Source organism: Tursiops truncatus, chromosome 15, assembly GCF_011762595.2.
Source record: "Tursiops truncatus isolate mTurTru1 chromosome 15, mTurTru1.mat.Y, whole genome shotgun sequence".
Classification (NCBI taxonomy): Eukaryota; Metazoa; Chordata; class Mammalia; order Artiodactyla; family Delphinidae; genus Tursiops; species Tursiops truncatus.
Window position 1 is genome coordinate 31729800 of NC_047048.1, and position 14181 is coordinate 31743980.

The window sequence follows — 14181 nt, forward strand, 5'->3', positions numbered from 1 at the left end:
CCAGTGGTATGTGTGAATTCATACACAGCCTCTCTCTTTGGCCCTTCCTTGATGGACATCATATAACTGAGTGACAGCCAGCTAACCATGGGTTCATGCAGTATCCTGTAATTGCTACCAAAATGCAATGCTAAAAAACCCAAACCAAAACCAAAACACCTCCCCAGGGCATAAGCTTTGTGTTTATTAAATCTGGAATCTACAGCCAGGGTCAGCAAAGTAGGGGCCAAGGCTTTCACAGTTTTACATAGCTGGTTGGTGGGGAGAGGAAGATGACTATTTCATGACACATGAAAATTACATGAAATGTAAATGTCTGTGTTTTTAAATAAAGTTTTATTGGAACACAGCTATGCCTATTCCTTTATGTATTATCTATGGTTACTTTCGCACTAGAAGGGCAGAGCTGAGTAGCTGTGGCAGAGACTATATGGCTCATAAAGCTGAAAGTATTGACTAACTGGCCCTTTACTGAAAAAGTTTGCAGACCCCTGCTCTAAGTGAAAAAGCCACTCATTCCTTCCTCTTTCATAACTAAATTCAGCTTCATCTTTTCTCCTAGAATCAGCAAACACAGTAGTACGTCTTGTCTTATATCACCAGCCTCATCCTCACCACTTCCATCACGATCACTCTTGTGATATGTTCTGAGCTTGCCAACTCCATTTTCTTTTTTTTGATGTTGGGCAGGAAAGGGTTAACTCAGCAAGCCCGGCCCCCTCAAACCTTGTGCATCTCCCCCCAAAGCCTTGTCTTTAGGACTGGTCAGCTCCTGGGAGATGAGTTCTGAGCCCGTGGAATATTCTAGCTGATGAGATTGTTTTTGGATGCCTGTGGCCTTGGGCTACACAGTACCAGTTTGATAAGATTGTTTATGGAAGCAATGTGATTTATGGTGAGTACTTATTTTTGCTCTTTGGGCTAAGGTTTGAGTAGTTGAGGTCAGTCATGGGTGCTCCAGGTCTACGTGACCAACTCCCCCCAAAAAACTTGACGCCAAGGCTCAGGTGAGCTTCCCTGACTGGCGACACTTTGCATGTGGTGTCACACATCTTTGCTGGGAAAACGAAGCACTTCCTGTGACTCTACAGGGAGAGCACACCCAGGAGCTTGCGCCTGGTTTCCTCTGGGCTTCCCCCCAGGTGCTCCTTCCCTTTGCCAATTTTCAATCTGTAGCCTTTTGTTGCAATAAATTGGAATTGTGAGTGTATCAGCCTTTCTGCATCCTGTGAGTATGTCTAGCCAAGCCAGCCAGCTCTGCAGCATAAATCAAACTATGCTTTTCCCTCTGGAGTCAAAAATCATAAAGGAATGCCCAGAAGAGGAAACATTTGGGCAAATGTCTCTCTTTCATTCTTTGATTGCCATCAATAACTACAGCTGCTTGGACATCTTTAACAGTAGCCATCAGCAGGGCATGAGAATTTTTAAGATATCTGGTGCATAGGTCACATCTTTACTCATGTGCTTCTATTAGGACCGGGTTTTTCAATCTCAGCACTGTCAGAATTTTAGGCCAGATCATTCTTCGTGTGGGGGCCCGTCCGGGGCACTGCAGGGTATTTTGCAGCATCCTTAGCCCCACCCTCTAGAGGCCAGTAGTGAACACCCCTCCCCCCAGATGTAACAGTGAAAATTGTCTCCAGAAATTGCCTGATTCCTTTGGGAGGCAAAATCACTCCCAGTTAAGAACCATCAATCCAAAATACTGGATTAACTAAAGCATGTCTGTGTAATAGGGAAGAACAAATCTGACTCCACATTAGATCTGTTTCTTTTACTTTAACCTTTGTATTCTTTTGCTTTTGCTTAGAGTTAAGAATGTTGCCTATAGCCTGAAATATACAGGATAGCTATTCTCAAGGCTCTGACCTTTAAGAGTACAACACTTTTCCATTCTTGTAGAGATAAAGTTGCAGAACAGAGAATAACATTTGTTTTGTTGGAGGTTTATAGGAACATCGTGACCTGAGCTATGTGCACAAAGGATTCCGACACCAAGAAGTGGGCAACAACCAACCTGGCCCCTCCTTCGCCTTGCCTTTAAAAATACTTTGCTGAAACCCTTCAAGGAGTTTGCGGGTTTGGGGGCAAGAGCCACCTGTCTCCTCGCATGGTTCTTTATATAATAAAGACCTTTATATAATAAACCTGTCTCTGCTCCAAACTCTGACGTTTCAGTATTGTTTGGCCTCACTGTGCCTCAGGCACAGGAGCTTGCGTTTAGTAACATATGGGAGGTAACTTGCAGGGAAAGGAATTGGCTTCCTAATAAGATATACAAAGATAGGGGTTTGAATCAGCTCTTTAACCTTTGAAGTAAGCAACCTTGGGCAACTCCACTCCACTGGATTTCTACTTTATCTGCAAAAGGAAGAAAATGACACTCATCCTGCAAAGCTGCAATCTCTGTAAACATATGTAAACATCCCATCATGGGGGTTGGGCATGCAGCCAGTAATATTAAATGCAAAGATACTCTTCCTAATTGCCATTATATTCTATGACCTAATGAATGGAAGGCATAGAGGGGGTGCCCTCATCTACTACTGAGGAAGCTGCATCGGAAGGTGGTGAAAAATATGGGCTTTGCGGTTAGAAAAAAGACCTTTATATAATATACAGATGCTTCACAAACTAGTTCCGTGATTTAGGAAATGAGATAAACTCTCCACAAAAACCTTGGTTTCATAATTTCTACAAAGAAGATAATGCTATAACATTTTTATTAGAATTGGAGGAGACACAGAGTTCAGCACAGTGCCTGGCACAGATTAAGCGCCCAGAGTTGGCTTATGTTGCTGATGTTTTGAGTTGCCGAGTATATTGATGAGGGCAACCTAGAACTTTCCCTATGAAATTTATCCAGAGCCAGATACCCGAACCTCATCTTCCTCCACAGCCTAGTGGTGGGGCTTCTCCTACAAGGACCATCCTGTCACTCCCTGCTTTGGGGCAAGCTCACCTTGCTATAGCCTTTCCATGCAATAGAATGGGGACCCATTTATTTAGGAAATGCAGTTTTCAGCACATAAGCGAGTGCCGATCCTGTTTGAAGATCCCCACAGGCTCCATCAAAGCCGAGCTGCATTCCCTCTGTAGGACAGGGAAGGACGCAGATAAAAATTAAGGCCAAATGTGGCCAGGGATGGAGTGAAATCCATTAAGACAGAAGCAGGGAGGAGAGAGAAGAAGCAAAGTGAATTGCCACCAAAAGGGGAGGCAAAAGTAAACAGATGTACGAGATAAACTCTTTGAAGTGGAACATTTCCAGGCTGAAAATCCTTTGCTCGGGGACTTAAATCTGGACTCTTCCGTTCCAGTTCACTGAAGTGCACTGCACTGGAATCTGGCAGATGTGTAAATTATACACAACATCACCGAGCCAAAGGTCATTTGTTCACAAGAAGCAGCTCCTCACTGCCCTGGCTCTGAGTCCAGGCGAGGCTGGTCCTCTGGGTGGATATGCGCAACTTTAGAGTCATGAGGTACACCTGAATATTTGCTGCTTGGAGGGGGCTCTGGGTGGTGGCAGGTGCCTTTCCAACCCACCTTATACTCTTTCAGGATGCTAAGGCAGTCACCCAAAACGGGGCGTGCTTTGTACCCAGTCTTTTGGCAGATCACCCCAAGCCCAATCCAAAGTCTAGGATTGTGACCAATAAAAGAAAAGCAACTTAGGTCAGGTTATCCCAGGTTCTGGACAAATTTTACATTTTTTCAGATGCTCTTGTATCCAGATTGCAGGAAAGGAAATGGAAAGAAGTCCATCCAAAAGTGTGGCTAAAGGTCATTCTCTGAACTGTGATGGACTCAACCAAGTGAAGTGGGGGGAGGGAGACCTACATTTACCTACTTCTGACCCAATTCTTAGATGAATCATGGTTCACAGTGGCCAAGAGCCCATAGAAAACCAATACCTTTGTCCCGGTAATCCAAGGTCAAATACACCTGCCCTTTCGAGCTACGCAATCACAGAGCACTACATCCATCCTCTTCATTTTTAACCTTTATATTGAGATCCCAATCCACTTTCTCATCCGCTAGCCTGGCATCAAGTCATGTGATCCGTGGCCAGGCTTGTGCCGACGTGGACACAATCAATCCAGGTGACTTCAGCGATCACACTAATCTCTTATATCTTTATCTTACTTTACAGTCTGTGAAGATCTTTTACACTCATTATTTTATCTGATCCTCCCTATAACCCCAGGATAACCTAGTTTCAAGACCTGGCCACTTTTCAAGTGTGACTTTGCAGATAGGTATGCCCTTCTTTTAGCACCCGTCATTTTGTTTCACTCCCCACAAAGCAGAAATGTTTATTTTCAGAAGGAGGATCCACTCAGGACCCCCTTCTTTCCTCACCCGCAAAAGCCCACTAATAATAATAGTGCCACCAAGACTATTGTTCACTGTCATCTTCAAGGTTTCCAAGTCGATTGACTCTGCATCTCTCTCCTTTTGAGTTTAATTGTGTATTTCTAGTCATCAGGACCTTACTCTATCTTAGATCTGCATTGCATTGGAAGATCTTTTCCTCTCCCTATTGATCACAGCTCGTGGAGTAATTTAACTCAATTCCAATTTTCCTTTGCAGGCGGGGAGCTCCCTATCCACGGAAGTGAGTTATGTGCGTTCAAGTGGTGCATCTTACGAATCTTGTGAAGCTTTGCTGCCTTATAGCCCCACTGATGGAATATTTAATCACAGAAATGAGTTGGCAGATACGATATAAAGTGTGCGTGAGCTTTGCAGCCATCTTACCACAGCAAGTGAGAAACGGATGACTTTGCCATTTGTCAGGACCATGTCGACAATTGTGTATAGCCTTCTGTTATTTATTTTTATTTTGTTTTACTCATGTATGAAGATTAAAGGTGCTTTCAATCAGCAGTTTTGTTGGCTAGCTATCATGATTATCCCTTAAGAATATCACTTTTTTTTTTAAAAAAACCTTTTTATTAGATGGCAAAGGGGACTTCTCAGAATGACAGGAAACTCTAAGAATCCCTGTTGAGGCCTCCGCAGCGGGATTCCTAAAAACCCTATTTTTAATTACACGAAATAACCTGAGAAATGCTACTGGGAACAGATATTTGCAGACGTTTTACTTCTACTTAGTGCCTTCAGTTTTATTTTGACTCTAAAATGGAATGCCCGTACATGCTGGCTAGTCTTTGAAACTCACCTGGGCATTTTTTTGTATTGACTTATCAATCATTTGTCATGAGAATAAGCCTCAAGGAGTCTGAAGATGATTAGGCTTAGGAAATAATCAATGCTGCTGCTTAGTTTTATAGGAAAACACCCACTTGTCTTTGGAGGAGATTTGTGTATGTTCATGGAATATGCTGATTTAGATGTATCTGCTTCTGGAAACTGGTATTGGATAAGCATTTAAAAGAGTTCTTGCAGGTATAAAACTTGATGAGAGTTCAGAAAAACCACCCCCAATGAAAGACCTTTCCTAACAGCTTTCTAAATGCTTCTCTTAGAACGTGTGTGAGGGAGAGTGCATGTCATAATTTATCAAAGCAAATTAATACTGTTCAGCTAGTAATTAAAGATCCTCATTAAGAGGTATAACTGCTCTCCCCACCCCCACCCTGCGTGAGCAATAAAAACACACTCCGGGCGTCAAGAGGTTACAGACGAAAATCGATAACCTGCCATTTTATAATTAAAGGGAAAATAAATGTTAGGGGAAAAGTCCACTAAATTAGGAAAATTACCTTTAGGAGAAATTGAAAATATTGATTTTAATTTACAAAATATGTGCACTTTTCATGCCCCATTCTGAGAGACAATTGGAGGCTGGGTTGTTAATTCTGCATAAGCTTCATAAAATCAATAATTATACTATGGGAATATTGTGATCTTTGTCATTAACACGAAGTCTTATATATAGAAATGACTAATAAAATAAGGCTGGCTCTCTGTGTCAGGCAGATACAGGGCTGACCTGTGAAATACCCACAGCAAATCAATGACAAGGTCTTCATTTCAGCTCTGGGGCACATTCAAAATTCCAAGATAAATCCAGACTATGTTTGTAGTTGGGGAAATTTAAAATGCCCCCTAGATTCTTAGTCATGGGTATTTAAATGGATAACATGAGGCATTATACCTGGTTATGGAAATGAACACATTCTACAGCTCTATTTTGCATATATGCATTCCACAGATACAGGTGCCTGAAATTTTAGATTTAAGCTAGCAGGATTCTCAGTGTTTATGGGTCTTCAAGTATTTAAAAGGAATTGTTCTGGAGTGTTGGATCTGCAGCAACACTTCCCCACATTTCTGAATATCATGAGCTCTGTCTACCTACATAGACAAACATACAGGCTAAAAGAGAAAGCCTCTGATTATCAAGGATAGCCCAGATATTGGCAACACCAAACACAAATATTCAGATTTCTCAAGTAACATTTACTTCTCCGTGCCCCCTCATCCCCCCCCCTTTTTTTTAGATTTAAGTTTACTGAAGCAGCTCATAGAAATAATTATTTGGTTGTCTGGGCTCCTGAAAGCTTCCCCTGGCATAAGCAGTTAATATGTCTGAATACTGTGGTATTTGGAATAATCCAAAATTATTATCTTACTTCTCTTCTTTAATTTGACTGATTTGGAGAGAGCAGTAGCGTGATCTACTATCAGAGGGCACAGTCAATAAGAATGATGACTTTTAACATTCATAAAAAATAAAGCAAAGTAACCTGGTTGCAAACAACACAGGCTCTTGATTTTAGCTGGCTTTTTACCAGCTGTGAAATCTTAGCCCTGTGATGCAAACCCTTTGTACCTTAGTTTCCACATTTGGAAAACTGCCATGAGGATTCAAACACATTAATTTAGGTAAAGTGCTTAGAACAGTGCCTGGCCATAAAAGTACTCAATCAAGAGTAACCCTTATTACAACTTATTTTCTCCCCATAGTCCAATGATCTTTTTTTTTTTTTGCAGTACGCGGGCCTCTCACTGCTGTGGCCTCTCCCGTTGCAGAGCACAGGCTCCGGACGCGCAGGCTCAGCGGCCATGGCTCACGGGCCCAGCCGCTCCGCGGCATGTGGGATCTTCCCGGACCGGGGCACAAACCCATGTCCCCTGCATCGGCAGGCGGACTCTCAACCAGTGCGCCACCAGGGAAGCCCCAATGATCTAACTTTTGAGGCTGGGCCCAGGGCTTATCTGAATGGCTGCTCTAATGTTCTAAAAGTTATGCAGATTCATGTATTCTCGTACGTTTAAGTCATTCTGAATTGTTTCTTCTGTCTTAATGGCCTCTTACACACCCACAGATATGCACAGAGGTTTGAAATCATTGGAAAGTAGATATTTGGTGTTTTCCTGGTTGCTTGAGCCAAAGGCGACCAGCAACTACATTGCGTAGGGCTGGAAAAATGTACTTTCCTCTCTCTGTCACAATTCGTACATTCATACCCTACCTCCTCATTGAATGGTTTCTTGCTTCTTGCTCTTGATCTCATTATTTTGGGGGAGAAAAAACATGCACATAGGCACGTGCACAGACACGGACGGACGGACACACACACACACACACACACACACGCAGAATCTGCCACCTCTTTATTCCAGAGACTCCATTTCACCCAGCACTCCCAGCAGATACACAGAAGCTGCTTTCCAACTTCCTTCTTGCCCTTTTGGGGGATTTCATTTCTCTAAAGCTTTGGACAAAGATGTATCCCAGCAATATCTGTGCCCCCTGAATTGATAAGCTGAGCACTGAAGGACTAGTCCTCTCATGAATTAAAAGAGAATCTTTTAGTCTAGTGGTACACTCAGAATTCAGCAGAATCAGCTCTCAGTTAACTTTCCCCTTATGGCAGAGAGGTGGAACATTAACTTATTTATTTCTATTTCCTTGACATTTATATGGTGCTGCTATGCACCAAACACTCTTCAGATATTAACCCATGTAATTCTTATAAATACCTGTGCGTTTGTTACTACTATCATCTCCCATGTAACAGATGAAGACGCTGAGGCACAGAGAGGTTAAGTAACTCGCCTAGAATCACACAGCTGGCAAGTAGAGAAACCAGGATTCCATCCTGGGCTGCCTGATAGTAATGCCCACGTTCCTCACTCTATGTGTCCCCTCAGGAAGTGGACCCCACCACATAGCCATGGAAAGCCTTATAGCTAGGTCTTGCCTCCCCAATAAGAGTCAACACAACTACTTCACTATTAGAATCCCTGGTCGTAACCCAGGCTTGTAATAAAATTCACACATGAAGAACAACTACAAATATTGCCTACCTAAAATCCAGAACTCAGCTACCACATTGGGCCTTCCAAGGTTTACCATCTATTAAAATCAAGTTGGGTTTTGTGCTAGAGTAGCTGTCTAAGTTTCCTATGTTCCTTTGTCATCCACTAGCGTCAATGTTTAGTTTCGGGAAGATGACTGACGTAGGGCATCTCAGAAGAGACAAAGCAAGGGGTGTGACTTACCATCAAGAGATTACAAAATGAGTGGATCTAAACCAACGGGTCATTGATTTCTCCTTATTAAAAAGCAAGGGCCACATCAAAGCAAGACTTCTTTTCAACATCAATGTGACAAATCTACTAAGGTTCTCAGGTGTTCAATGCAGCCTTGTTCATGAGCAGGGAAGTAACAGGTAGAAGTAACAGGCTATGCTGAGCAAAAAATCTCAGCTGCTGTTGCTTCTGAGTTACTCTCTCCCCAAATCTGATGACCAAGTTTTCTGGGACAGTGGATTTGAGTGGCAGTTGGGTGGCTGGGAAGGGATGAGGAGAAAGCTATATACCCTTGAAGGCAAAGCAGAGAGAAAGGGAATTGCTAAGGGAAATTGATTAATGGAAAAAGAAGGACAACTTAGCTTTCCTAGTTTTCTAAATAATCCTTCTCTTTGCAATTCCAAAACACTGGCACATTATTGGGATAATTAAGCCAACTCTCTGCTTTGCCAAGGGAATAAAAAATGCAATTCCAAATGGAAACGTATGGCTGAAAAACACGTTCAGGCACATTGAAAGAAAACAGGCATGAGCAGCTGTCCATTTGTTCAAACCTCTTGAACAAAATCTCAGTGCTTTTTTTGAGGCAAAATCAGTGTGAAATGTCACAAGGAGCCGCGGCTCCATGCTTATGCCACAATGTAACTTACATGATTCCCCTTTATTTTTTTAAAAGCTTTTAAACACTTTTGGTTTTGCCTTAAAAAAAATCATTCAAAACTTGCTAGGATAGGAATTTATCAGTTCAGATTATTTTATAAACCCATTCTTTATGGGCAGGCAAAGCACATTTAGAAAAGACCAAGAAGACATCATGCAAAGAGAAAACTCTTTACCTGCATAGAATTCGGGACTGTACACTGCACCCACAACTGGATTCAATTTCCAGCCTTAAAACAAATACACAAAAATGTTATCATCACATTTGATTCAACAACTCCTATCATTGCAAATTAACTACAAGTCAAATGGGTTGGTGTATTTCTTTTTAATTTTAAAATTAAGAGGATGTATAGTTTGGGCAGGCATAAAGAATACTTGAAAACTATACATAGGAAAAATAGATTTAGGCCCTTTTTTGATTTTCTGCCAATACAAGTTAATAGCATGGAAACTACTGACCAGCTACAGATGAACCTTTTGAAAAGGATGTGATAATTCATTTCATCCCATATCAATATTTTCTAGAGCCCCTATAATAATTTAAATTTTTTGGTCTTCTTTCATGGATCACTGCTAGATATTCCTGTGTATTAAGTTCATCCCTTTGTAATACATCCCTTTGTATTAAGTTTGCAAAGTTTTGGAAGATGAACAGAATTCTTTGCAGAAACATATTCTGAAAATCGTCATTCCTAATTGTGACCCAGAGACTCTACAGAACTCCAAAGTGCTTTTTAAATCCCAAAGAAAATGACATTTATCCACTAGAGATTGTGTGGAATACATTTCAAAGAATTCAAGAACCATAAAAATTCTTAATAAGCATGTGATATCTAAGGTAACTTTCAAATAACCTGTATATAGGATTAACAGAATCCTGTAATGTTCCAAACGTTCCACATGGTGCGTTTTCTGTAAAATGAATCCTGGCCCTTTAGAAACTTTTACTCAAGAAAAGAGCAAACAAGAATATTTGCAAATCAAGCTACCCTCATTACACACCCACTGGGCACTATTTAGGGAACAACCTCAAAAGATGATCATGTTTTAGGGTTTGGTGATCATTTCCTGCTCCTGCTGGTAAGTCTTTATAAAAGCATCTATTACAGACTTGCCAAAAGACACTAGACAGGTGTGGGAAACCTTGTGTCTTTGAGGTGAAGGTCAAACATCAGAGGTCCTCTACTAAATGCTCCTGAGAAAAGGCAATGGTGAGAGTTGTGATGTGAGAGAAGGTATTTGTGACAAGTACTCTCTGAGCTCTTCCCAGAGGGAGAGGGTGTGCCATCCTATTGCCTGGTCTAAGTGATGAGCCTGGAAGAACAGCTGAGAGGTGACCGCAATCTACTGATCCACTAAGGAAGACAGAGGCACTATATTGCAATAGATTGGCCCCTGGATGGACCTAAGAACTTCCTAGAACTTTCCAAGAATGTTTTGTTTCTAGAAACTTTCCGTTCCAATTTGAATAAACTAGCTGGTTTACAGCACCCAGGGTGATCTTAGGATAGGGTTTTCCAAAGGGTTATCCTTGGATTACTTGGCAGGCATATTAATGGGAAACTCCTGGCTGCAATTTTAGACCCAGAGAACGAGACATGAAATTCTGAGATGTATTGTCCCAGGGGCTTCTGAAACTCCATATTGTCACCTTCCTCTCCTATATTAAACACATCTTATCTTATAGAAATTCCTATAGTGGTATAAAAATAAAAATTACCCCAATCATTTCAGAATATGTGCTCTATAAATATGGAAAATGACTTCAATTTGACCAACTGAAATTCACTGCTTCCTAAAAAAGAAAATACTCAATTTCTGAGGACATGTCCACATTTTAAGTCATTTGGAATCAAAGAGAAAATAGAGCAAACTGGCTGCAAAGAAAGCTTCAGGGTTATCTGGACATATTTAATTTTCTCTTGCTAGTTTTTCACAGAAATCTAGAGTTTGTGAAAGAAATCTATACGTAGCCATATTAAGTGAATAATTAAGTTATGAATTTATTACCCTTCTTCTTCCCTCTGTCCTCCATCTTACATCCTGCTTATGCCCCTACCTTTTACTGGTAGTGGAGACAGGGTCGTTTTGAAACCATTGTTTCTTTTATGTATTCTTATTAACTCCCTTAAATAATTCCTTTTGCACACGAGGCTGGGACACACCATTCACTGAATGTGGAACCATTGATCAACTTTGATGTAACTCTCAAAGATTCTAAGTTAGGCCAACAGTCTTTCATTTTTTTTCAAAGAAACAGATTTCTCAGTCTTTCATTTTTCTCAAAGAAACAGATTTCTCAGAGGTGTCTAAGAAATCATGTTTCTTTCATCTACATTTACCTTCCTCATTTCCTTGGGCTAAGAAAACTCTATGTATCTATTTATCTATCATCTATCTATCTATCTATATCTATCATCCATCCATCCAACCATCTCTATCATCACTCTCTCTTTCTTTATTATCTATTTATCTTTTGACTAATCAATCAATCTCTCAGCTCTTGACAAAGCTGACCTGATGTCTTCTTAGGGCATGCTACTTAATGCCACTTTCTAACTATCTACCAATGATCTACCAGTTTACCAAGTCTCCCCATGGAAAACTTCCATTCAATATAAACATAATAGAAACAAAATGATACTCTCCCTCCTCAGAAGATCTATGCCATCTCACATTTGCAAGTATTAACTGAGAGAGGTAATTGATAAGGTCTCCTCTACAATAAGTCAGCTGGGATCTGTGAGCAGCAAAATGAAATGAGACTGCTCAGGTAGTCATGGGAACATCAGTGCAGGTTTTCCCTTCTTCCCATTACTGGTCTTTTCTCCTAAATAAGGCTGCTCTATTCCCACTGTAGGAAAAATAAAGGCTTTTCTGAACCACACCACAGGCACGAAAGTTCAACTTCTCATCTCCCTCCTCCCCTGAAGCAGATTCCTCACCAAGTCTTCCCCCCTTCAGCAAATGGCATCTCCATCCACTTGGTTCCTCAAAACAAAATTCTTGATAAATAATGCCTTGATGCTTCCCTTACCCTCATATCCCATGTACCATCCATTAGAAAATCCTGTTGGTTAGACTTTGAAAAGATGTTTCCACTCTCTCCACTTCCCTCCCTCACCAATGCCACCATCCCAGCCCAAGACATTTATATTTCTTAGCTGGACAAGTCCATGGCAACAAAGTCCTAACTCTCACCATCTTCTCTTCCTCTTTTCCTAGTGGCCAAACCAATTTTTAAAAGTAAATCAGACATGTCATCCTGCTACTCAGAATTCAATAGCTTCCTGCTGCACTTGGAACACAAATTCTTTTTTTTAATTTATTTATTAAATTTATTTATTTTTGCCTGTGTTGGGTCTTTGTTGCTACGCGTGGGCTCTCTCTAGCTGCGGCGAGCAGGGGCTACTCTTCGTTGAGGTGCATGGGCTTCTCATTGTGGTGGCCTCTCCTGTTGCGGAGCATGGGCTCTAGGCATGCAGGCTTCAGTAGTTGCAGCATGCAGGCTCAGTAGTTGTGGCTCACAGGCTTAGTTGCTCCGTGGCACATGGGATCTTCCTGGACCAGGGATTGAACCCGTGTCCCCTGCCTTGGCAGGTGGATTCTCAACCACTGCGTCACCAGGGAAGCCCTAGAACACAAATTCTTTACCTTGGCCTACAAGCCCACACAATCTAACCCCGGTCCATTTGTTTTGTACCACTGTTCCCTTTTCTCCAAACTGTGGTGACACTGGCCTTTTTCATCTTTTCAAAACAACTTAAGATCCTTCCAGACCAATCTAGACCATTCAGGATTGTATCCACTGCTCGCTCTGCTTGGAGAACTCTGCTCATTCCTCAAAAGTTGACCTGATATTATTTAGGTCTCCAATGTCTCCCCAGGGCAGGCTGTTTAATGCCTCTTCCTTCCCTACTCTTACGGCTGTCCCCTGATTCAATTCCCAGTTTTGTTTTCTGCATAGTGGTTAACGCCGCCTGGATTTATCTTTTTTCTTTTGTTGCTTGTTCTTAATTGTTTTTTTTTTTTTTGCGGTAACTGGGCCTCTCACTGTTGTGGCCTCTCCCGTTGCGGAGCACAGGCTCCGGGCGCACAGGCTCAGCGGCCATGGCTCACGGGCCCAACCGCTCCGCGGCATGTGGGATCTTCCCGGACCGGGGCACGAACCCGTGTCCCCTGCATCGGCAGGCAGACTCTCAACCACTGCGCCACCAGGGAAGCCCTCTTAATTGTTTTTATAAACTTTCTCCTTCATTAAAATTAATGGTGAAGTGAGCGGGACTGACTGCTGTCCGATGTGAATTCCCAACATCTAAAGCTGTTTGGCAAATAGTCAGTGCTCCATATATTTACTTAGTTTTGCTCTAAAGGAACTGAAAGAATAAAGAGCTTTTTTTTAATGGACTCATTCCTTTTTAGCTAGGATCTCCTTCCTACCGTCAATGACCTGCTTCCCTATATACACCTAATAAAAAAGGGCCCTGTTAGGGGTGACTGTCTTCAAGGGAAAGGCAATAAGAATCCAGCCCTTGAAAATCACCTCTGCTCAGACTTAACAGGGCTCTTGCGGGCTTATGTAAATGCACGCAAATCACATGCAAATGGCCTCCTAGTCCCTGTGACTCCTTCTAGTACCTGGAAGGGACCCTTGGGATCACCTTGCTGGACACAGGAGCCTGCACTGTCAGGAAGACGGACAAAATGATCCCAGTTTTAATTTCTCAGGCAGTTTGTGTATGTCCCCAGGCCTTGCAAATTCAGAGATTTTGATCAAGGACATTAAACTGAATAATGAAGCTTACAACAAAGGGAGAACAGCTGACAAAGCCCACCGCTCCCAGCTCCCAGGGCCCCCATACAACAAGGCAATGGAGCAGAGACCAGACATGTGGAGGTCTCACTCCATATCACACGTAGGAGCTGTTTAGAGAGATCCCTCTGCGGCCTGGCCTCAAGGGGCTGCATCCAAATCAGTGTTCCCCTCCTAAAATTTAGCTTCTC

At 42.0% G+C, this 14181-nt stretch overlaps 1 protein-coding gene across 19 annotated transcripts in view; it reads right to left on the bottom strand.

Annotated features, from left to right (window-relative positions):
• Positions 1-14181, bottom strand: part of RBFOX1 (RNA binding fox-1 homolog 1) — a 2189093-nt gene that overhangs the window by 96268 nt on the left and 2078644 nt on the right. For all 19 annotated transcript variants that reach the window (XR_012326128.1, XR_012326127.1, XM_073792340.1 and 16 more), the window contains one exon: positions 9351-9404. Coding sequence is in view for 17 of the 19 variants with exons in the window: in XM_073792340.1 (XP_073648441.1) it covers positions 9351-9404 (54 nt within the window). In the remaining 2 variants the exon portion in view is untranslated. The remainder of the gene's footprint in view (positions 1-9350; positions 9405-14181) is intronic.